This window comes from Argopecten irradians, chromosome 2, assembly GCF_041381155.1.
Source record: "Argopecten irradians isolate NY chromosome 2, Ai_NY, whole genome shotgun sequence".
NCBI lineage: Eukaryota > Metazoa > Mollusca > Bivalvia > Pectinida > Pectinidae > Argopecten > Argopecten irradians.
In genome coordinates this window covers 57,761,537-57,786,510 of record NC_091135.1, presented here as the reverse complement: position 1 = coordinate 57,786,510, position 24,974 = coordinate 57,761,537, and the positions used below count along the sequence as shown (strand labels likewise).

The window sequence follows — 24,974 nt, the reverse complement described above, 5'->3', positions numbered from 1 at the left end:
TTTGAATTTTGTTGATTTTGTGAGTTCAAATGTTCCAAGAATAAATATATGATTGGTACATCATGTATCTAAGAAGATCTCTCAGAAGGAAAATGAGTTGTAGAGTTGCAGATCACCTTAACCACTTTGCCACTACATTTTGCTGTACAAATGAGTACCTTGTTTAATCACATTGATTTATCTGTGACTTGTAGAAACTGCTGGACATTGTTGCGGATGTGCTGCAGGAAAAGGGGGTTGATCCAAGTTCACCCATCCATGCATCATGTGCTACTAGACTATACAAAGTGACCAAGTTATATGTAATGGTAGGTAGTTACAATTTGTGTATCGCTTGATAACATAAATTGTTTGTTTGTTTGCTTGTTTGTTTGTTTTTTTGTTTGTTTGTTTGTTTGTTTGAGTTTTACTGCCCATCGACAACTAAGGTCATTTAGGACCAACTATAAGTCAGGCATTATTATCAGGATATAAACAATGATTGCATCTAAAAGATCAGGATAAGAAAAAGCAAGTAAGAACTAAAACACAGATTGTAAATGTTGATTTAATAAAAAAAAGATTTGCAAGGGATAAAACAGTTGCCATCTTATCATCCTATCAACTCAACATTTCATCATTTAACATAGATTGATCTATTCCAGTTACTCTTATAATTTGATAACATTACTTGATATCCCAAGTTTCTTGAGAAACTCTTTTTTTCTATGAAATCATTATATCATTGTATCTTCCAATTCGAGGCGACGTTACAAAATGTTTGTTATACAAGAAAGAATTACCAGTATATAAATTTAACAAAATGTGTTCATAAAGTGACCATCTACAAACTTATGTGAAAGAACAATCTCTGAGAAATAGATATACCAATGACTGTAGTGTTAAATGAAAATCACTGAGAGGATGTTAGGTATGTGTGTACTACTCTGATTCAGGACCTGCCAACGTCAGAGAATCTGAGACAGGAGATGAGGAGGATAGCAGAGGGACAAGTTCAACAGGTTAGTCCAACTTTTCTAGGTAAAACCTGACATGAAGGATAAGGATAACCTATAGTCATTGTGCTTGTCCGTCTTCGTCCAATGTACGTCACATGTAAAATTTTGCATTTTAAATGCTACTTCTCCATGCCTAGGCATTTTTCTACCTTAGTTTTGAAAAATAATTTTGGGAGGGCTGTCTTGTTTTATATAAATGAACCCGATTTGACCCCCAGGGGCAGAGGTGCGAGGCCCCAAATGGGAAATTTTATATGAACATAAAAATATATTTATTTTACATCCATTGCGAAACAAGTTATGAAAATTATACAAATCACTTTTGATGGCCGGATGTAAACATACAAGGAGTCTTAGTGTGAGGAAACCAGAGTACCTGGAGAAAACCCACGTGATTGGGCAAGTGACCCCTAACCTGTTCACGTCCATGCAAGGGATTGAACCCAGGCCAGCTAGGGGAAAGGCAAGTGTCTTAACCACTACACCACCCGATCACACTAAACTAAAGGGGAACTTTGCTGAACATTTGTTTTAAAATCATACTCATCCTTACCCTTATGTGGATTACAACCATATTGGTTTGAAACATCATTTGGGGAAAATACAGCAAATTTGAGTTAAAGGAGGCTGGTCTGACCCAAAGAAGCAGGACTCAAATAGAAGGACTTAATTGAATTTTTGCTTTAAATTCATACTCCTTCTAAATTCTTGTGTGGAATACTACAAGACTTGGTTTGAAAAGTCATTGGAGAGACAATGATATGTCATATCAATGAGTCCAACTGCTTGAGACAGATGGGCTGGGTTACTAAAGGGGACCTGTCTGGCTGTGTATGGGGTGTTTACTTAACTTTACTTAGCTACACCAATCAGAGTCAATAGTTCAGCATTAGTAACACCAATCAGGGTCAATAGTTCAGCATTAGTAACACCAATCAGGGTCAGTAGTTCAGCATAGCTACACCAATCAGAGTCAGTAGTTCAGCATAGCTACACCAATCAGGGTCAATAGTTCAGCATAGCTACACCAATCAGAGTCAGTAGTTCAGTATTAGTAACACCAATCAGGGTCAAAAGTTCAGCATTAGTAACACCAATCAGGGTCAATAGTTCAGCATAGCTACACCAATCAGAGTCAGTAGTTCAGCATTAGTAACACCAATCAGTAACACCAATCAAAGTCAGTAGTTCAGTATTAGTAACACCAATCAGGGTCAAAAGTTCAGCATTAGTAACACCAATCAGGGTCAATAGTTCAGCATAGCTACACCAATCAGAGTCAGTAGTTCAGCATTAGTAACACCAATCAGAGTCAGTAGTTCAGTTCAGCATAGCTACACCAATCAGGGTCAATAGTTCAGCATAGCTACACCAATCAGAGTCAGTAGTTCAGTATTAGTAACACCAATCAGAGTCAGTAGTTCAGCATAGCTACACCAATCAGAGTCAGTAGTTCAGCATAGCTACACCAATCAGGGTCAATAGTTCAGCATAGCTACACCAATCAGAGTCAGTAGTTCAGCATAGCTACACCAATCAGGGTCAATAGTTCAGCATGGCTATACCAATCAGGGTCAATAGTTCAGTATTAGTAACACCAATCAGGGTCAATAGTTCAGCATAGCTACACCAATCAGAGTCAGTAGTTCAGTATTAGTAACACCAATCAGAGTCAGTAGTTCAGCATAGCTACACCAATCAGGGTCAATAGTTCAGCATAGCTACACCAACCAGGGTCAATAGTTCAGCATTAGCTACACCAACCAGGATCAATACTTCAGCATAGCTATACCAACCAGGGTCAATAGTTCAGCATAGCTATACTAACCAGGGTCAATAGGTCAGCATTAGCTACACCAACCAGGATCAATACTTCAGCATAGCTATACCAACCAGGATCAATACTTCAGCATAGCTATACTAACCAGGGTCAATAGTGCAGCATTAGCTACACCAACCAGGGCCAATAGTTCAGCATTAGCTACACCAACCAGGATCAATACTTCAGCATAGCTATACCAACCAGGGTCAATAGTTCAGCATAGCTACACTAACCAGGGTCAATAGTTCAGCATAGCTACACCAACCAGAGTCAGTAGTTCAGCATTAGTAACATCAATCAGGGTCAATAGTTCAGCATAGCTACACCAACCAGGGTCAATAGTTCAGCATAGTTACACCAACCAGGGTCAATAGTTCAGCATTAGCTACACCAATCAGGATCAATACTTAAGCATAGCTATTCCAACCAGGGTCAATAGTTCAGCATAGCTACACCAACCAGGGTCAATAGTTCAGCATAGCTACACCAACCAGGATCAATACTTCAGCATAGCTATACCAACCAGGGTCAATAGTTCAGGATAGCTACACCAACCAGAGTCAGTAGTTCAGCATTAGTAACATCAATCAGGGCCAATAGTTCAGCATTAGCTACACCAACCAGGATCAATAGTTCAGCATAGCTATACCAACCAGGGTCAATAGTTCAGCATAGCTACACCAACCAGGGTCAATAGTTCAGCATTAGCTACACCAACCAGGATCAATACTTCAGCATAGCTATACCAACCAGGGTCAATAGTTCAGCATAGCTACACCAACCAGGGTCAATAGTTCAGCATAGCTACACCAACCAGGGTCAATAGTTCAGCATAGCTACACCAACCAGGATCAATACTTCAGCATAGTTATACCAACCAGGATCAATACTTCAGCATAGCTATACCAACCAGGGTCAATAGTTCAGCATTAGCTACACCAACCAGGGCCAATAGTTCAGCATTAGCTACACCAACCAGGATCAATACTTCAGCATAGCTATACCAACCAGGGTCAATAGTTCAGCATTAGCTACACCAATCAGGGCAATAGTTCAGCATAGCTACACCAATCAGGGCAATACTTCAGCATACCTACACCAATCAGGGTCAATAGTTCAGCATAGCTACACCAACCAAGGTCAATAGTTCAGCATAGCTATACCAACCAGGGTCAATAGTTCAGCATAGCTACACCAACCAGGGTCAATACAGTGGACCCGCGATAATCCGGACGTCGATAGTCCGGAAAACTGACAATCAGGACAGAAATGTCAGGGAACGGATTTCCGTAACGTTATTTATACTAACTAGTCCGGAAATTCGTAGTCCGAATCCGGAACTCCATTTTGGGAACGGAACGTAATTTTCGTTAATAAATTCCCGCAATAATCCGGACAATTTGTTGTCGCCACGTGCCGAGAAAATCCAAGGCCATCTCAGTCATGTGTACAATACACACTATCATTTGACACTGAGTGTGTTGTCATAACGACGGCTGCCAGGTCATAGCCACGGGCGTTTACCTGAACACCTTTCACACGGGTACATGCAGTCATGTAACGGTTCATTGGTTTTCTATAGGAGATCAAACTTCAGTGTTGATTGAGATACGCAATATATATTTTTAGCCACACGCTTTTTAAACATGAAGTTTGAGCTTGGGTACGGGTATGCCATAAAGTGTGTGACATTGTGCACGAAGTTAGACGTGAACGGGCGCGTGGTTGTTACATACGTCTGTAAGTCAGAAAGCAAAGACTTGTAGAGATTGTCATTAAAACACACATTATCCAAAATAACAATTATATGAGTTCCTAAAGTGTTCACAACTATTGTTATCATAGTTTTTTTATGCCAAGAACGTAGATGACATTGATCTTTGGTTAGGCAATTTGCCATACGACAGATCAAGAGTTGGATACGTAGCTATATGCATACATAGCATATAATTAACTATGGCTTTAGGTTTCGTATTTTGAAAAAGAAATACGTTTATTTATTATTCTTAACGTAATGATATATAAATACCTATAAAACATAACAAACGAAGTATTGATTATAATACACGTATATTACATAAAAGCCTGTCATCGATTACAAGGTCAAGGGGAGTAACTCGTACGTGACAATTTAATTGACTAAGAGCACGGAATTCGGCAGTCCGGAAAACTCGTAATCCGGACGGTTTAGACTGGGAACGAAGGTGTCCGGATTATCGAGGGTCCACTGTAGTTCAGCATTGCTACACCAATCAGGGTCAATAGTTCAGCATAGCTACACCAACCAGGGTCAATAGTTCAGTATTAGTAACACCAGTCAGAGTCAATAGTTCAGCATAGCTACACCAATCAGGGTCAATAGTTCAGCATAGCTACACCAATCAAGGTCAATAGTCCAGCATTAGCAACACCAACCAAGGTCAATAGTTTAGCATAGCTATACCAATCAGGGTCAATAGTTTAGCATAGCTATACCAATCAAAGTCAATAGTTCAGCATTAGTAACATCAATCAGGGTCAATAGTCCAGCATAGCTATACCAATCAGGGTCAATAGTTTAGCATAGCTATACCAATCAAAGTCAATAGTTCAGCATTAGCTACACCAATCAGGGTCAATACCTCAGCATAGCTACATCAATCAGGGTCAATACCTCAGCATAGCTACACCAATCAGGGTCAATAGTTCATCATTAGCTACACCAATCAGGGTCAATAGTTCAGCATTAGTAACATCAAGATCAGTAGTTCTAAACATAGCGGCCGGTGAGGTTATGTCATGGCACGGCGTCCATCTTCCGTCCGTCCATCAACATTTCCTTTAAAACGCTACTTGTCATAGAGTTCCGCATGGATTCTAACCAAAATTGGCCAGAAACATCATTGGGAAAAGGGAACAGAGTTTGTATGAATTTTGGCTCTGACCCCCGGGGGGCAGGAGGGGCGGGGCCCAATAGAGGTAAATCCTTTAAATCGCTACTAGTCATAGAGTTCTGCATGGATTCTAATTAAATTGTGCCTGAAAAATCCTTGGGGGAAAGGGAACAGAGTTTGTATAAATTTTGGCTCTGACCCCCCCAGGGGCAGGAGGGGCTGGATCCAATAGGGGAAATAGAGGTAAATCCTTTAGATCGCTACTAGTCCTAGAGTTCTGCATGGATTCTAACCAAATTTGGCCAGAAACATCGTTTGGGAAAAGAGAACAGAGTTTGTATGAATTTTGGCTCTGATCCCCCGGGGGCAGGAGGGGCGTGGCCCAATATACTAATAGGTAAATCCTTTAAATCGCTACTAGTCTTAGAGTTCTGCATGGGGTAAATCTTTAAATTCCTTCCGAGTTCTGCATGGGGTAAATCTTTAAATTCCTTCCGAAATGAAACAATGATCCTGTATTCAGAAGATTACTTGGCATTACAAACCAGGTGAGCGATACAGGTCCTCTTGGCCTCTTGTTGGGCTATTACTCCAAAACCGTTCAATGCAGCTCCTTGAAACTGTCTAGTTGTGCCTTTTGCTATTGCAGACCTTCCATTTTCGGTATAGCCCACCATCTTATGATGAACTATTCAAATCGCTTTTTGTCTGTGGTCCATGCGTCCTTATGTCCATTTACATTTCTTGTTATCGCTATTTCTCTAATGCTGAAGGAATCTCTCTCAAATTTCACATGTAGGTTTCCCTAAGGCCTTTGTTGTGCATAACGATTTTGGGACTGATTGGTGCACAAGATGGCGGACAGACTGCCATATTGGAATTTGATAGTTGAAGTTTGTTACCGTTATTTCTCAGAAAGAACTCAAGGGATCTTCCTCAAATTTCATTTGCAGGTTCCCTTTTGGCCCTAGTTGTACATATCTCATTTTGGGGCTGATTGGTCAACAAGATGGCCCGATAGGCCGATATCTTGTATTTTGATTGTTAAAGTTATAAAAGCAGAGAAAAGATCCCGCTTTCAATTGTCAGACATAGATTAATCTTTGGTGGGCGCCAAGATCCCTCTGGGGTCTCTGGTTTCTGTCACCATGGAAACTTAGTCAAAAATCATATATTTAAAGTTATACTTTAATATAATATGTATTTGGGTTTTCATACCAACTGCAGGGTGCGGGGAATAGTTCAAAGCTTTGCGGCTCCTTGTTATGTATTTGACTTGCTTTCATTTCCAGGTGATTGATGTTGAAACGCGACGCCAAAATATCGGTGGAAAGGAAACGAAAGGGAGATGACAACACAAAAGTATTCATGAAGAGTGGTGATGAAAATGTATGCATGGAGAGAGGAAACAAAAGGAAGATAGTGTGGTGATGGCGATGCAAAAGTATTCATGAAAGGAAACTAAGGGAGATAATTACGAGTGTTTGACATCTTCACAAATCAAAAATGACACAGAGGAATTGGTGGAGGAGACCATTACCAGAGTGTCGAACATCTGATCGAATAACTGTGAGATCATCAAAGGAATTCTTATTTATTGAAATTTTGATGTAGCTGTGAAGATGCCAACAATATATGTCTAAATGTAATAAATCTTTATGAAGAATTATTGAGTGTTTATTTTGATTGAAAATATGTAAAATAAGTCTGCTATTTCTTCCTTAACTTGTTAATTGATTTTTATGGAGGAAAAAAATGTTGTAACTAAATACAGGTATCCTTCATTCTCAAAGTATTTATCCATATCTGCTGAAAATCACTCTAATGATTAGTCATATTTGGTTAACATCCATTTAGAAATTTTCTGTATTGCATTAAATTACACATATATTAGTAGATAGACATTCATATAGCCTGTGTTTTAGTTGAAAATGGCATGCTCTTCAGCAGTGGCTGTTCTTTAGCATTAAAATGCTTTTCGTCCGTGGTCCGTCCTTCCGCCCGTCCGTCCGTTAACATTTCTTGTTACTGCTATTTCTCAGAAAGTCCTGAAGGGATCTTTCTCAAATTTCATATGCAGGTTCCCCTAGGGCCCTAGTTGTGCAAATTGCATTTTGGGACAGATCGGTGAACAAGATGGCCGCCAGGCAGCCATCTTGGATTTTGATAGTTAAAGTTTGTTTCCGCTATTTCTCAGAAAGTACTGAAGGGATCTCTCTCAAATTTCATAATTAGGTTCCCCTAGGGCCCTAGTTGTGCATATTGCATTTTGGTGCTGATCGGTGAACAAGATGGCCGCCAGACAGCCATCTTGGATTTTGATAGTTAAAGTTTGTTACCGCTATTTCCCAGAAAGATCTGAAGGGATCTCTCTCCAATTCCACATGTAGGTTCCCCTAGGGCCCTAGTTGTGCATATTGCATTTTGGGACCGATCAGTGAACAAGATGGAGTTTGTTACCGCTATTTCTCAGAAAGATCTGAAGGGATCTCTCTCCAATTCCACATGTAGGTTCCCCTAGGGCCCTAGTTGTGCATATTGCATTTTGGGACCGATCAGTGAACAAGATGGCCGCCAGGCAGCCATCTTGGATTTTGATAGTTAAAGTTTGTTACCGCTATTTGTCAGAAAGTACTGAAGGGATCTCTCACAAATTTCACATGTAGGTTCCCCTAGGGCCCTAGTTGTACATGTTGCATTTTGGGACCGATCGGTCAACAAGATGGCTGCCAGGCAGCCATTTTGGATTTTGATAGTTAAAGTTTGTTACCGTTTTTGCTCAGAAAGTTTTGAAGGGAGATCTCTCCAATTTCACATGTAGGTTCCCCTAGGGCCCTAGTTGTGCATATTGCATTTTGGGACCGATCAGTGAACAAGATGGCCACCAGGCAGCCATCTTGGATTTTGATAGTTGTAGTTTATTACTGCTATTTCTCAAAAAGTACCGAAGGGATCTCTCTCAAATTTCACATGTAGGTTCCCCTAGGGCCCTAGTTGTGCATATTGCATTTTGGGACTGATCGGTGAACATGATGGCCGTCAGGCAGACATCTTGGATTTTGATAGTTAAAGTTTGTTACCGCTTTTTCTAAGAAAGTACGGAAGGGATCTGTCTCAAATTTCATGTGCAGGTTCCTCTTGGGGTCTAGTTGTGCATATTGCAGTTTCGGACCAATCAGTGAACAAGATGGCCGACAGGTAACCAGCTTGGATTTTGATAATTGAAGTTTGTTATATATCTCAAAAAGTACTGAAAGGATCTTTCTCAAATTTCATTTATGTAATATGTAGTAAAAGTTTGAAAAGCAGAAAAAAAATCCTCTTTCCATTGTCAGAAGTAGATCATTCTTTGGTGGGCGCCAAGATCACTCTGGGATCTCTTGTAAAGACTGCGCAATAGCACTAAACTTCCTATAGAATAAGTATGTTTACTGTATACAACTATCTTTTAGTAGTTTATTATAGGGATCCAACAGTCTTACAAGAACACTGTTCACATAATGGGGAAATGTATTAACACGAATACAGATACAGCACCCCACCTCAGAGATTCTAGATCTAGTATTAAACTATTACTCTCCTTAATGCTATTACTATAATATGACTGTCCATAATCCACTTGTTGTGGTTGGTGCAACAATTATTGCCAAAGAATGGATCTTTTTCACCATTGTGATAACTTGTTCAAAATTTTGATGATACTGTTTAACAGTCATTGAAATATAAATCTCAAAACTGTTTAACAGTCATTGAAATACAAATCTCAAAACTGTTTAACAGTCATTGAAATACAAATCTCAAAACTGTTTAACAGTCATTGAAATACAAATCTCAAAACTGTTTAACAGTCATTGAAATACAAATCTCAAAACTGTTTAACAGTCATTGAAATACAAATCTCAAAACTGTTTAACAGTCATTGAAATACAAATCTCAAAACTGTTTAACAGTCATTGAAATACAAATCTCAAAACTGTTTAAAGTCATTGAAATACAAATCTCAAAACTGTTTAACAGTCATTGAAATACAAATCTCAAAACTGTTTAACAGTCATTGAAATACAAATCTCAAAACTGTTTAACAGTCATTGAAATACAAATCTCAAAACTGTTTAACAGTCATTGAAATACAAATCTCAAAACTGTTTAACAGTCATTGAAATACAAATCTCAAATCATCAACAAAATAACAAGAAATAGATTGTTGTATAAATTTAATGATCACATAACGTGGTCGCACATGATAAAACAGTAATTAACAGGATGACAACAACAAATTAAGGAACAATTTTCACAGACAAAATGTAGCAATGTAATGGTAAGAATATGTGGTAACATAAACTATTGGTAACAAGTTAACAATCGCCTACATGACAATGTAACTTTAAATACCTTATGAAAACTGCAAGAAGAACTTCAGTAAAATTGCACTGCTCAAGAAACCACTAAAGCATTTTACTATCAGGTAGGATTTGACCATTATTGTTTTGGTGTCTGTATGAAACTTGGTTTCAACAAATTGACATTTCCTGTTATAGCTTTTGAAAGCACAGACAATTGAACTTTCTTGACAAAAATTTTAAGATAAAAGACTAAGCCGATATAAGGACTTGATGTGGAAAATTCTGAATTGAAAGTTACAATGTCAAATATGTAAGGAATTTTATTTATCTGATGTCTACTATATTTGGTGGAAAATAAATCATTCAGAAGAAAGGAGAGAAAGTTTGGCAATTCTTTGTCATAACACATGACATGTGTCCGATAAATCTTGAAAATTTTAAATAAAACTTTTCAAGATTCAATATTGCAATAAAAAGATTTTAAAAAAATTCTAAGCGAATGAAATCCGTACCAGTATGAAATAATGATATAGCACAATGTTTTACCTACCACATTTACAATATATTTTGTATGTAAAACAATATGTAGATTTAAACATTAACTTTTAATTTACATTGTTGGCTGTCCGAACAATTATATGTACACATCAAAATACATACTGCAGCATCTATGGTAAATCACTAATGAAATTAAAAGAGTAATGTTAATGAAATGCTATAGAATCCATGACAGATACTTGGAGTATCGCATTAGACAAACTTTTAAAACTATTTTCAGTGAGATGTTTTTAAAACAGTTTTCAGTGAGACATATATAAAATTATTTTGAGTTCCTTACATGACTTGACATTTACAAAGTAGTCCTATTAAATAGTTTATGATTACTATTTACATCGTATTAACAAGTCTGTCTGTATGAAATTTTGTAATTCCTTGAATTAAAAAAGTTAACTTTAGAAAAACATTAACACAAATCTTCAAAACAGTTTTTATCCTTAAAGTTTCCTCTAAGAAAAATTCTGGATGGCAATTCTCAAATTATCTAAAGACAGAGCTGGGGGTCACAGAAATATTGCAATACATATTAGATCTCGTGATTCTAACATTAGCTTTTCACAGCACACAATGATCCTTTTGAAGTTACATTTTAGATCTCAACAGCCTTTTAGGACTGCAAGATGTATCAATGTATATGTCTCTTGAACACATTAGAATGAATGATTTCAGTTTTTTTTAACCTTTTTAAAAGGTAAAATAAGCATGGCCTTTCTCAAGGTCAAAGTTAATCGACTTAATCTGAAGGTCATCAGTCAGTAATGCAGAATATTTTCCTTGAGCACTATTGAACCTTTCGCCAGCAGTTCCAAAGGCGAGGTCAGTCACACAACCATTGTAACACAACACAATTGTAGAATTCAAAGCTGGAGTCTTCATCATCTGTAGTGCTCAATGACAGAAACCCTGCCTCTTGATTTCCAGTACTCAGCCCTGTCAAAGAGAAATACATCATTATTGAGATTTATTATGAATATTTTTGCTAGCTCTTTATCAATATAATATTGTAATACTGTTTATATTATTTCGCTTTCTTTTCACCAATTTGTTCAGTGATAAACCTTTATAGCTATACTTTCAAAAGTAAATTGTAGTAGCGCAAGTTCCTAACTATAATGGAAGTAGGACTGTTTATAGAAATGTACTATAACACTTATATCAACAAACTTTTGTATAAAAGCACATTTACACAACAGCCTACTAGTATTAACAGATAGAATAGCACTCATGTTACAGTCTATCAACAGATTACATTTGTACATTACATCAATGATTACTGTAAACCAACATTCTTTCGCTTGTGATTTACTTTTGTGAATTCGCAAATCTCCGCAAATTAAAATCTTATTCTTCGTCATTTATATACACAAAGCTAATTCCATTTCTGCTAATCATCTTTGCGAAGGAAAGATAGTTTACAGTAGTATGTTAGCTTGCTTTATAAGTGCTGCCATTAAATTGGAATTTAGCGAATTATTTTGGGGAAAAAAGCGAGTAATTTTACGACTACTACACCTACCTGTATGGCTCATAATAGCACTAACACAATTGACTTGTTGCGATAAACCTTCTGATTGAGACTGTTGAAGGCTCTGTCCCTCTCTTCAGGAGAACGGAACCCAACGATAGCAGAAGTTCCTCCAGTCTTACTGTCATTTCCTATCTGTACCTTTATCGTCTCATAGATGGGATCAAAGTCATTGAAGAAGCCGTGCACTTCTCGTATTGACATAGTAAAGGGAAGATTCTGTGCTCTTAGGAAGAAAGCAGGTCGTCTCTGTAGTTGGTGTGGCAGTGGGCCATGGGGACCACCGTGTTGTGGTGGTCCGTGCTGAGGTGACTGTCCATGAGGAATCAACGACGGTAAACCATGAGGTGAAGGAGCTCCTGACATTGCAGGCGGTCCTGAGGATCGCGGGCTTATACCATGCCGTGACATTGGAGTGCGCGTCTGTTGCAGATAATCATTCATGTCTGACTTGGAGATTCCTTTCACAGATATTGTATTGTTACTCATTTTCTGGTTTGTTTTCTTCACAGCTTTCTCACAGTCGCCCTTGGTAACAAACTCAATAAAAGCTTCACCTAAAGATTTTCCACTAGAGTCCTTGACAAACTGAATTCCTCGTGGGACAATTTCAAGCCCAGAAAAAAATTGCTGTATGTCTTGTACACCTGCATAAGCTGGAAGGCCTTGCATATGTGCACAGTAAAAATGAAACAATGCATACGTCCCATCTTTACCTTTAGTCTCTTCCTTTTTGCCATTCACTGTAGTGTCATTATTTGTTGTTTTACTTGTAGGTTTCCCGCCCATGTCTGGAGAATCAAAGAAGTCCATCTCTGCTGACTTAGCGAGTTGGTCCTGTTGCCGTTGTGTCATTTGGTCAAGTTCACTTCGCTTTGCTAAACACACTCTGACTATTCGCTGACTTATCTTCCTTCCATCCAATTTTAAAGCTTTCTCTTGATCAGCTGCATTTTTAAACTCCACAAAACCTATACCTGTTGCTCGACCCTTTACATCATACTCTATATGTATTGTCATTGAATTCTCAGCAACTTTTAATTCTTTGAAGAAATTATGAATATCCTCCTTGATAACATTCATACCAAGTCCTTTCAGCTGCACAATGCTCTTAGTCTCTGAGCAAGAAGCCTTACTTGTTGAAGATACTGTGTTTTTGTCCTTGCTAGAATTACTTTTGTCTGTACTTTCCGGCTTTTTCTCTGTGTTATCTGGTTTTGTCTCAGAGGTGACCTTTTTCTCAATGCTGTCTGTTTTTTTCTCAGAATTTGAAGACTTATCGGAAGAGGTCGCTTTCGAATCTGTTCCTCCCGTCTTTTCCTCTAGACGGGGCCTTTTAGGGTCTGTTGAATCAAATGACTGGTTCTCAAATCTATTAGGAACATATGAGTCAATAGCCTTAGTCCATTCTTCTAGAGAACAAGGGCGAACATCTACTTTCCTGCCATTCATGAATTTTCCCTGGTTACTTAAAGCCTGCCTGTAGTTGTCTCTAGTATCAAATCGAATGTAAGCCTTGCCGATTCTATTTCCTTTATCATCATTTATAAGTTTCATACCATCCCATGGTATCTCCGCTGGACTTAAGAAATGTCTAACATCCCGAAAGGAAACCGTTAAAGGCATATTAGAAACCGAAATGACGAAGGCAGATCCTGGTGTGTATGAACGTTTTTGTCCCCTCAAATCACTGTCCTTACTTTCACTAGATTGCCTAGAATCACTGTGCCTAAAATCACCTTGTCGTGAATCCTCATCTTGCCTAGAAGAGCGATTTTCACCATATGGTCTTAAAGGTTTTAAGCCTGGGGGAGCCTCTCCTAATATTCCCCTTGAATCTCTTTTTCTATCACTATCCCCTCTATCTCTTGAGCTATCATCTCTAAAATCTCTAGACTCTCTGCCTCTTCCAGGTTGGTAGCGATCAGATTCTCTTCCCCAATTTCTTTCATCCCTATGCCCATCTCTTGGTCCTGGCCCATCTCTAGGCCCATCTCTAGGGCCATCTCTTGGCCCTGGCCCATCTCTAGGGCCATCTCTTGGTCCTGGCCCATCTCTAGGCCCATCTCTAGGGCCATCCCTCGGCCCTGGCCCATCTCTAGGACCATCTCTTGGTCCTGGCCCATCTCTCGGCCTTGGTCCTGGCCCATCTCTTGGCCTATCTCTTAGTCCTGGCCCGTCTCTAGGTCCTGGTCCATCTCTGGGTCCAAAAGGTCTATCTCTAGGACCAAAATCACGCCCATGTGGAGGACCATCATGAAATCTAGGTGGTCCTCTTTGTGGTCGATGGTCTGCATCATTAGGACCAAAGTCATTCCTGAAGTTTCTGTCTTCTGGTGGAAAATCCCCACCAACATCACGGTCAAAATTCCTTCTGTTAGGAGGTCTATCTCTATCAAAATTTGGTGGTCCTCGATGGTCAAAGTCTCTTGGAGGCCCAAATCTCTGATTCATAGGTCCATGTGGTCCTGGTGGTCCAAATGGTCCAGATCTTTCATCAAAATCACCTTGATTTTCTTCTGGAGGAAACTCATGGTAATCTCCACCTCCGTCATGATCCATTGGTGGCCCCATCCTTTGTCGAGGAGGTCCATGAGGTCCTCCAAGAGGTGGTCTCATTGGAGGCCCATTGGGCATTGGAGGCATGCCAGGTCGGTGTCCATGATGACCCTCATGGTCCATATTCTGTGGGATACCCTCCTCAGGAAAATGCTCTTCTTGGAAATTTGGATCAAATGGTGGTACATCATGAGGAGGCCGTCCACCAAATGGAGGGCCAAAACGGTCTCCAGCTGGTGCTCCTGGCCCATCTGGTCCACCTGGTGGACCTCCTGGGCCTCTACGAGCAGACAGAGGGGGCATATCAGGGAGTGGAAGTAAACCCTGAGTTTGTCTGTCTGGTCTTCTCTCAGATACCATGGGAGGTCGTTCAGGAAATGGTCTATCACCATGAAACATTTCTTCATCACCTGGGCCAAATGCACCTGGACCATCTCCATATTCCTCGTCTCCAGGAAACTGTGGCGGTCGTTGATCTCTAAATGGTGGTCCTTGGTTTGGTGGTCTGCCATCTCTAAATGGAGGTCCACCTTGCCTAAATGGAGGCCCGTCATCTCTAAATGGTGGTCCACCTTCTCTAAATGGAGGCCCACCTTCTCTCATTGGTGGCCCACCCTCTCTAAATGGAGGTCCACCATCTCTTGATTGTGGTCCTCCTGGTCCATCCCTATATGGTGGAGGTCCACCTTCTCTAAATCTAGGTCCTTGATCTTCAAGTAATGGAGGTCCCTGATCACCATGTGGAGGTCCATGCTCACCAAAATGTGGTGGGCCTTGATTCCTGAATGGGGGAGGTCCCTTCTCTCCATGAGGAGGCCCAGCTTCTCTAAATTGAGGACCTTGATCACGATGAGGTGAAGGTCCATGTGGTCCTTGGTCTCTAAATGGAGGACCTTGATCTCGATGAGGAGAAGGACCATGGGGACCTTGATCTCTGAATTGAGGAGGTCCTTGGTCTCGATACGGAGAAGGACCATGCGGTCCTTGGTCTCTGAATGGAGGACCTTGGTCTCGATGAGGTGAAGGGCCATGAGGACCCTGTTCTCTAAATGGTGGTCCTTGATCTCTGAATTGCTGCTGAGATGTTGGAGGTTGCCCTGGAGATATCATAGAAGGAGGAAGAGCACCTTTTGGTGGCACTGTATCTTTCATTCCAAGACTCGACATACTACTTGATGATGGTCTTCCCTGCAGTTGTCCAATGGAGCCAGACATTTTAGGATCAGAACTAGCCTCAGACTTGCCTGGAAGACTAGCTGCAGTCGGTAATCCAGCAGTGGATGTCATCACTGATGTTAGATTAATATCTTTCAGTCCAGGTGGTAGCTTTATATCCTTTAATCCTGGAGGCAACTGTATGTCCTTCAAATTTGGCAGTGCAGCCATGATTTTGTCAGCACTAGCAGTCACTGAGGTTGAGGCAGTAGCGTGACCACTTGGGGCATTAGTAGTACTTGTAGATATCTTGGTGGTAGTGGAAGTCGGCTCTGTTGTAGTTTTCGATTTGACAGAAGTAGAAGTGGAAGGTTTTGATTTGTCACTATCACTTGTTCTTGATTGAGATCTTCTAGTGTCTGATGATCGTGACCAGTCTCTGGATCGGTCCCTGTCCAGATCTCTGTTGCGATCTCTATCTCTATCCCGATCCCTATCTCGGTCTCGATCACGTTCACGGTCTCTATCACGGTCTCTGTCTCTATCCCTTCGATCACTCCTATCACGATCTCTATCTCGATCTCTGTCTCTATCTCTGTAACGGTCTCGGTCTCTGTCACGATCACGATCTCTGTCCCTTTCTCTATCCCGATCACGATCTCGATCTGGCCTACTTGATGAACTGCGAGGAGAATCACGACGATCACTTCTTTCATTTAAACGTCTCTCATCTACTTTATCCACTGAAGTGCGTTCAGGTCGATCAGGTTTCAAAGGCATGCTTTCTGATCTCGAGTCTCTGCCTGATTCCCTACCAGCCTCAAAAGACTGCCTCTGATCTCCTGCTTGACCATATGCAGAGGATCGAGGTGGACCTCTTCCATCATGACTTTGACCATAGGACCCTGGTCTTTGCCCTCCTTCAGACTGTGGAGGACCTCTTGCCTCTCGTCCTGGTTCAAACAGAGGTGGGGGACCTCGGCCTGGTTCAAAGTCGGATGGTGGCATGCCTTCCCCTCGTCTTTGATTCATTGGTCCATGTTCAAACCTTCCCTCTCTACCAGGTTCATACAAAGGTGGAGGACCATCTCGCCCATGACCAAATGTGTCTCTATTTTCTTGCCGTGTGGGTGGAAAACCTCTCCCTGATTCAAATTGTGATTGATGTCTTCCATCTCTCCCATGCTCAAATGGTATCGGAGGCCCCCTTCCTTCAGAGGGAGCTTGATTTGGTCCTCTCCCTTGATCAAATGGAGGTTGATTTGGCCCTCGTACTGGATCCATTGGACCATGATGTGGACCTCTTGCTTGGTCCATAGGAATTTGTGAACCTCTAACTGGATCAAAAGGACTACTATGTTGTGGGCCTCTAGAAGGATCAAATGGATCAGCTTGTTGTGGGCCTCTTGCTGGGTCAAAATGAGGATGTTGTCCTCTAGAAGGATCTAAAGGTTCTTGATGTGAACCCCTTGCTTGCTGGGAACCTCTCTCAAAAGGTGCTTGTGGTCTTGCTGGATCCATTGGTGCTTGTGGAGCTCTTGCTTGGTTGAACGGATCTGCATGTGGAGCATTGCCCCTTTCATAGAAAACTTGGTCAGGGGCTCTTCCTTGTTCAAATGGTGCAGCTCCAGGCTGTCCACCTCTTGCTTGGTCTGCAAAGCCAGATTGGTGCTGGCCCCTTGCTTGATGTATCTGGGGAAATCTATTCATGTCTGTGGCTGCTTGCTCTTCCGGATATTGAGGATATTGGTTGCCTTCATAAGGATGGTTTGGAAATTGTTGTGCCCTACCAGGATCAATGTTGGGTCCCCCTCTAGGATATGCTGCCTGTTGCTGGTCTGCTGGGTAGCCCTGCATATGTGGATTTATGGGCATGCTTGGCTGAGACGGTGGCTGTGCGGCTATCTGTGGCTGACTTTGTGGTGCAGCTGCCATACTTGATGTCTTAGCTGCAGCGATCACATTCTGCATCTCTGTTTTACTGCTGAGAAAAAGCTTAATCTGATCCTGGTCCAGATACTGCATGTTCAGCATCATTGCTTGCCGAGCATCTTCATCACTGGAGAAGGCAATGAAGGCATCTCCAAGTTCCCCACCAATGATGTGCACGCCCCCTGGTGGTATACTCATGCCCTTGAAGAATTTCCTGATATCCATGGCACTGGCTGACCATGGCAGGCCCTGCAGGCGGATTATCACAGACATCTGTAACGACACAAAATTAAGATCACAGTAAATATACACATCAAACTGAGGATGAATAGAATCATATAATGAACCAAAGGTGTATTCCAGTTACCATAATCAGCTAAACTTCAAAAGATTAGATAATTGATAATCAAATTTAGACTTTTCACAAAATTTTAGAGACAGCTATGAATCAATTTACAAAACAAATACAATAAAAAAACTATTGTAGCAATATTTTCAGTTTTAAACTCCAGGTACTTCATAGCAGACTTATTCGCGGTTTTATGTACTAAAATCTGTGAATTCAAAACTCTTAATAATTGCTACATTATCGATTGCACAGTAAAAAACATTTATAACGAACATGTTTATAACAAAGTCTTGGTTATAACATAGTACTCTTTATTCTCGTCAATGTTCCTATAAGATGTCTGTATTGAGTGTTTATAACGAAGTGATTTTGTTGGTCCCCAGAGGTTTAATCCGTTTTATATAGAAATTAATTGATCTGTGAATATTGCATTTAGAGGAATTTGTGTAGCAAGTGTGAAAGTAAACCCCTCATAATATTATATAGGTTCCGCAAATTTAAAGCGCTAGCTTGAGGGACGCTTATTATAGGGATAGTGGTGCTTAAATAACTGCTTTGTGTCAAATATGGTATACGTGTAACATGGTTTGTGTTAGATACAATGTAAAAACAAGAGGCCCATGGGCCTTAACGGTCATCTGACAATTGGCACAGTACAACACTTAAAAATATAGTAGTGGCAAACAATGAAGGATATGCAAAGAACCCTTTAAATAGAAGTTCATGTTCTGATATATATTTGATGAATTAGACCATGATCCCCACTATACTACAACTCCAATATCCAGTCTCTAGGACTTATTTACAAGAAGTTGTTTAAAGCTTTTAGCCTATTTGACCCCTGTGACCTTGGATGAAGGTCAAGGTCATTCATTTGAACAAAACCTTGATAGCCATTCATCCCAGCATGTCCCAGGCCAAATATTCACATCATTTATTGAACAAACTTGGTAGCCCTTCATCCCATCATGCCAAATATCAGTACCCTGGGCGTTCTGGTTCTTGAGAAGAAGTCGTTTAAAGATTTTAGCCTTTTTTACCTCTGTGACTTTGAATGAAGGTCAAGGCTATTCTTTTGAACAAACTTGGTAGCCCTTCATTCCAGCATGCCACAGGCCCCCAATATCAATTGAACTCGGTAGCCCTTTTCAGTACCCTATGCCTTTCGGTTATTGAGAAGAAGTCGTTTGAATGAAAAGTTAACTATGCACGGCAGACAGCGGATGGCGCACGACAATGGACGGTGCCTGATGACAATATTCAACAGCTTCATTTTGGATAATGAATCGTAATATGTTAATCAATTCCATGCTGAATTAGGTTTGCACTAAGGTCATATTGCATATAAGGTGTTTGAAGTGCATGTTATTGTACGTATACACTCTAATATTGTAAATTTCACAAATCAGGTGTAATGGTGTCTAAAATGTACAAAGATTACAAATGCTCTAGTACGACATAGCGACCACATGGGAATTGCCATCTTCATGGTGATTGTACATGTATATGTGATAATTGGTTTAATAAGCATCATCATGATATTGTGTAAATATGGTTCATTTATATGATCATCATTGTGTTTTATTTTTTTTCATAATTATCACCAAGGTGCAAGTATTATTCAAGATGCAAAATAGTTCATTTCACATATAGGTAATATCAACAGCTTTCGCATGGTCCATAAATCATCGTCATTTTAATCCATAATTTATCATCAAGTTGCTTATATGGTTCATTAATTATCACCATGGTATTTTATATTTGAATGGTTCATTTGAATATCATCGCCATTGTATATAAAATATTTAGATGGTTCATTTATCATCGCCATTGTATTCAAATGGGATCACCATGGTTATTAATGATTTATTATTTACTACCATATTGGTATTTAAATGGTTTATTAATTATCGCCATGATTTTTAAAGATTCTCCACTGCTGACAAATGGCATTTTTTCTGTATCAAAAACAGGAGCAGACGATTAGGTATTTTTCTTCAGTTACAAAAGTTACTTACTTTACACCATTACCACCATTGAAAAGTTTGAGCTTCTAATTTTATTTCAAGATAAAAACATTGAAAATAATTAATTGCATCCCAAAAAAGTTCTGTGGCACTATGTTCTATATGGAATGAAATTCTGATTGTGCATGCACCGAAAACAAAATAAATCATTTTATATTATTTTTTGTGTTAATTAGACATACGTATATACATATACACGATTATATATATAATTTACCTATTGTTCAAATGATGAGTATCATTTATGCTCTGTCGGCGGTGGAGCATCTTTAAATGGTTCATTAATCATCACCATGGTATTTAAATAGTTCGAAAACTAAACTATATATAATTACCATATGATGGTATTGAAATGATTCAAATTCTAAATTGCACTATGATTGTCTTGTGGTTATATATGTATAAGGCTCATGATAACATAAGAATATATTTTCCAGACTGGATTACGAAAATATCTATGCAGCCACCAAGATAAAACATGATATCCCAGAGGGATCTTTGCACTCACCAAAGATTGATCTATGTCTGACAATTGAAATTGAAAGAGGGATCTTTTCTCTGTTTTTCAAATATCAACTATCCAAATCCAAGATGTCAGCTATCTTGTTGACCATTCGGTCACAAAATGCAATATGCACAACTAGGACCCTAAGAGAACCTACAAATTGAATTCAACACAGATGCAGTACTTTCTGAGAAATAGTGGTAACAAACTTCAACTATCAAACTCCAAGAAGGTTGCCCGTCGGCAACTTGTTGGCCGATCAGTCCTGAAATGCAATATGCACAACTATGGCCCTAGAAGAACCTCATATGAAACTTAAGAAAGATCACTTCAGTACTTTCAGTACTAGGGCCATATTGGGAACCTACATATGAAATTTGAGAAAGATCCTTTCAATACTTTCTGAGAAATAGAGGTAACGAGAATTGTTGATAGACGGACAGACCACGGATGAAAAGCGATTTGAATAGCCCATCATCTGATGACGGTGGGCTAAAAATCCTGCAAAATATGTTCCTATGTGAGCCTTATACACTTCCAAACATATATACCATCATTCATGTTTTATGAAAGATATTTTTAAGTTTATACCTTATCCCATTCGAGTTTTACCAGGTATATTATAAGTATGCAATATAGGGGCTATGGTGGCCAAGTGCATGTGTTTAAGTCTATAAGATGTCCCAACATCATTACCACAAGCCATACAGGGTTGGGGTAATTAAAAATGTAATTGTAATTAATTGCAATTAATTACATTTTTTCAAGTAATTGAAAGTAATTTGTAATTAAGAAATATTTCAATTACATGTAATTGTAATTGTAATTCATTACATTCTAAAAATGTGTAATTAACAATTACATTTCAATTACTTTTCAATTACATAATACATATTTACTAATGTCTAATACCAAGATTAATTAATGACATATATTTGGCTATATAGAAATTTAAACAATTAAGTAACACATGTGAGGCAGTGACCATAGTATACACTACACTTGTACCTCTTTTTACCTGTAGTTTACCCCTCAGGCACTACACAGGTGTGGGGTGTGAACACATAGCCTGTGATTACAACTCACAAAGGTCTTGCTTATATAACATCTGTTGATCACTAATTAGCATATCTAATGAAGGCAAAAGTATAAATGATAGCTCATATTAGTCTTCACCGCCCCCTGCCAAGAAAATTAAAACAGAAGTCTTTTTCAGTTTTCTTCCCATTACACCCCCACGGAAGAGACACAACTCGGGTCTTAAATTCAATGCTTTAATGAGAGATGTTGTGACCCATTAAAGTTCTGGAAAGATAATCCTTGCTGATATCCAAATTCGTCTATTTTAGCTAGCAAGCATTTATAGCTATACCAGCCACTTCTGCTCCAGTAGAGAGATTGTTTAGTGCTGCTGCCAAAGTATTCCGATCACACATAATCAGACTGTCTGATGATAATTTTCAAGCTGATGATGATAAAATGCAATTCAAAAACATGAATACCTGGTACCTAAAGTTGACACATTTGCCAATGTTACTGCTAGGTCCAATAAAAATGTACATGTAAAACTAATACACCCTACCAGTACTCAATTGTAACTTGCGGTTTATGTGAAGTGAACATGTGTTCTGTCAGAATTTACTGATATTGACTTATATATCTGTATCAATGCTAAATTGTATGACGTTATCAAAAATAAACATATTAGGAAAATGTAATGTGTAATTGTAATTAATTACTTTTTGAATGTAATTGTAATTGTAATTAATTACATTTACAAAACTGAGTAATTGTAGTAATTGTAATTGACTTTAGACCAAGTAATTGTAATTGTAATTAATTACATTGCAATGTAATTGACCCCAACCCTGAAGCCATAGGCCTTTATCTCTGGGTCACAAGTTTGAATCCCATGTGTATAGGGCCTAGGGTGTGCATGCAGTTTCCTGGTACCGACTGCTGGTAAGTAGTTTTTCTCTGGGAACTCAAACAGCTCATATTTGAGTGCATGTAATTTCTCCTCAGGAAGTCAGAGAATTCAAGGGAATCTACCCAAGGACTCTAAGAAAGTGTTTTTAAGCAGGTTACCATCTATTACCTGTACAACTCTGTAATATTAGACCCATTTGCTGTCAAGTTGTGACCCATTTCGATAAGGTATCTGTCCCTAATTTCTGATAAATTAGAGTACATATTACTTAAATGATAATGTATTACATTTATACCTGGTATCTGACCTAAGTATGCTCTGAAAATGTACTTGGACGGGGGGGCCGACCCAATTACTAATGTACTTATAAACATTTCTGCTGCATTTGACCTAAATATCATATTTGATCCAATTTCTTTCTAAATGCTGCATTTGACCTAAATATCATATTTGATCCAATTTCTTTCTAAATGAACCAATAACAGGTATTTTACAATAATTCTGTATAACTAGGTTACTTATATGTTAACAATAGGCCCAGAGGGCCTGTATCGCTCACCTGGTTTTTTTTTATTAATTATCACAAAGACTCTTACAATTACAAAAATTAGCAAAATGGACTCCAAAAGTTTAATTTTGAATCACAACCATATAATGATGCTATTGATACCATACAAATATGCTATCCAATACATAGGTTCAGAGAGGAAGTAATTTATATGAAAATAGTAGCCTAATTGACCTTTTTGGCCCCGCGTCCATTGCCGTCTTAGGCCCCAGGGGTCAGCCCTATCATTTGTACAATTTCAAATCCCAACCCTATAAGGATGCTACCATTGCATTATGAGTGCTCTTCCATGATTAGTTGCAGAGAATTCGTTTATATGGAAACAGCTAAATTGACACCTTTTGACCCCACCCTTCAGGCCCCCGGGGGGTCAGCCCCATCATTTGCACAATTTTGAATCCCAACCCTATAAGGATGTTACCAATGCATTATGAGCATAATATCATGTTTACTTGCAGAGAAGAAGTCGTTTATATGGAAATAGTCAAATTGACCCCTTTTGACCCTGCCCCTCAGGGGGTACGCCCTATCATTTGTACATTTTTTAATTCCCACCCTATAAGGATGCTACCATTGCATTATGGGTGCTATATATCCCATGCTTAGTTTCATAGAAGTCGTTTATATGGAAATAGCCAAATTGACCCCTTTTGACCCCGCCCCTCAGGCCCCCAGGGGGTCAGCCCTATCATTTGTACAATTTTGAATCCCCATCCTATAAGGATGCTACCATTGTATTATGAGTGCTATCCCATGCTTGATTTCAGAGAAGAAGTCGTTTATATGGAAATAGCCAAATTGACCCCTTTTGGCCCCGCCCCTCAGGCCCCTGGGGGATCAGACCCATCATTTGTACAATTTTCAGTTAGTAGCCCATAAGGATGCTACCAGTCAAATTTTGTTGAATTCCGACCAGTGGTTATGGAGAAGTTGATTGTTGACGGACGCTGGACGCCATGGTATCCCATAAGCTCACCTCGGTCCTTCGTACCAGGTGAGCTAATGGTAACTGTTTTAATATATTACATGTAGTTAGTATGGTACTGTTGATCCGTTTTAAATTTTCTTTCGAACGTGCAATTTATAGGCTTGTATATCCAATGACCTAAACCAGAGTTAAATGGCCCAAATCGCTCACCTGCCACCTGATGATCATGCGGTGCATACTAATTATAAAGACATAGGAGTCGATAAGATTATTTATGATAAATTTAAATTTAAACAAACAGCTGGATCCTGTTCACTGTAACATGCTACAGGCCCAGTATAAGATGTTTATGCGGTACAGTTGTTGACAAGAAGTCCTTTTAAGATTTTAGCTTATTACATCCCTATGATCTTGATTAAAGGTTGAGGTCATTCATTGGAACATATACATATATATATGGTAGCCCTTCATTCTATCATGTCCCAGGACCAATATCAGGATGCTAGATTGCTAGACCTCTTTAGTTATCGATAAGAAGTTGTATAAAGATTCTGGTCTGTTTAGCCATTGTGACCTTGAATGAAGATCAAGGTAAATCATTTCAACAAATTTGGTAGGCCAGCATGCTTTAGGACTAATCATTATAATAAGGTCTTTTGCATTTTGGCCTCCTACTTTTGGAGAAGTTGTTTAAAGGTAAATTAATTTGAAAAGACTATTTAAGTCTGCTAAAACTGCCTATATATTAGGTTTTTTTTTAATTTGTCTAATATTTGTATACATTACCAGGTAGGCAGATTACAAAAAAACTAATATATAGGCAGGTTTAGCGGACTAGCACTATATATTCCAGACATAATATCACTAGGTCTTTCATCAGTTACTGACAAGAAGTTGTATAA

The 24,974-nt window shown here is 39.2% G+C and overlaps 2 protein-coding genes across 2 annotated transcripts in view; one reads left to right on the top strand and one right to left on the bottom strand.

The window, feature by feature from the left end:
• LOC138316052 (mdm2-binding protein-like) overlaps positions 1 to 7,362 on the top strand; it is a 45,392-nt gene extending 38,030 nt beyond the window's left edge. The window contains exons 15-17 of the mRNA XM_069257527.1: positions 195 to 308; positions 936 to 1,001; positions 6,986 to 7,362. Of these exons, the coding sequence (XP_069113628.1) occupies positions 195 to 308; positions 936 to 1,001; positions 6,986 to 7,045 (240 nt within the window). The 3' untranslated portion in view covers positions 7,046 to 7,362. The remainder of the gene's footprint in view (positions 1 to 194; positions 309 to 935; positions 1,002 to 6,985) is intronic.
• A 2,530-nt stretch (positions 7,363 to 9,892) lies between these two features.
• LOC138316050 (uncharacterized) overlaps positions 9,893 to 24,974 on the bottom strand; it is a 31,214-nt gene continuing 16,132 nt past the window's right edge. The window contains exons 2-3 of the mRNA XM_069257526.1: positions 12,111 to 18,038; positions 9,893 to 11,524 (exon numbers count right to left, since the gene is read on the bottom strand). Coding sequence (XP_069113627.1) covers positions 12,120 to 18,038 — 5,919 coding nt within the window. The 3' untranslated portion in view covers positions 9,893 to 11,524; positions 12,111 to 12,119. The remainder of the gene's footprint in view (positions 11,525 to 12,110; positions 18,039 to 24,974) is intronic.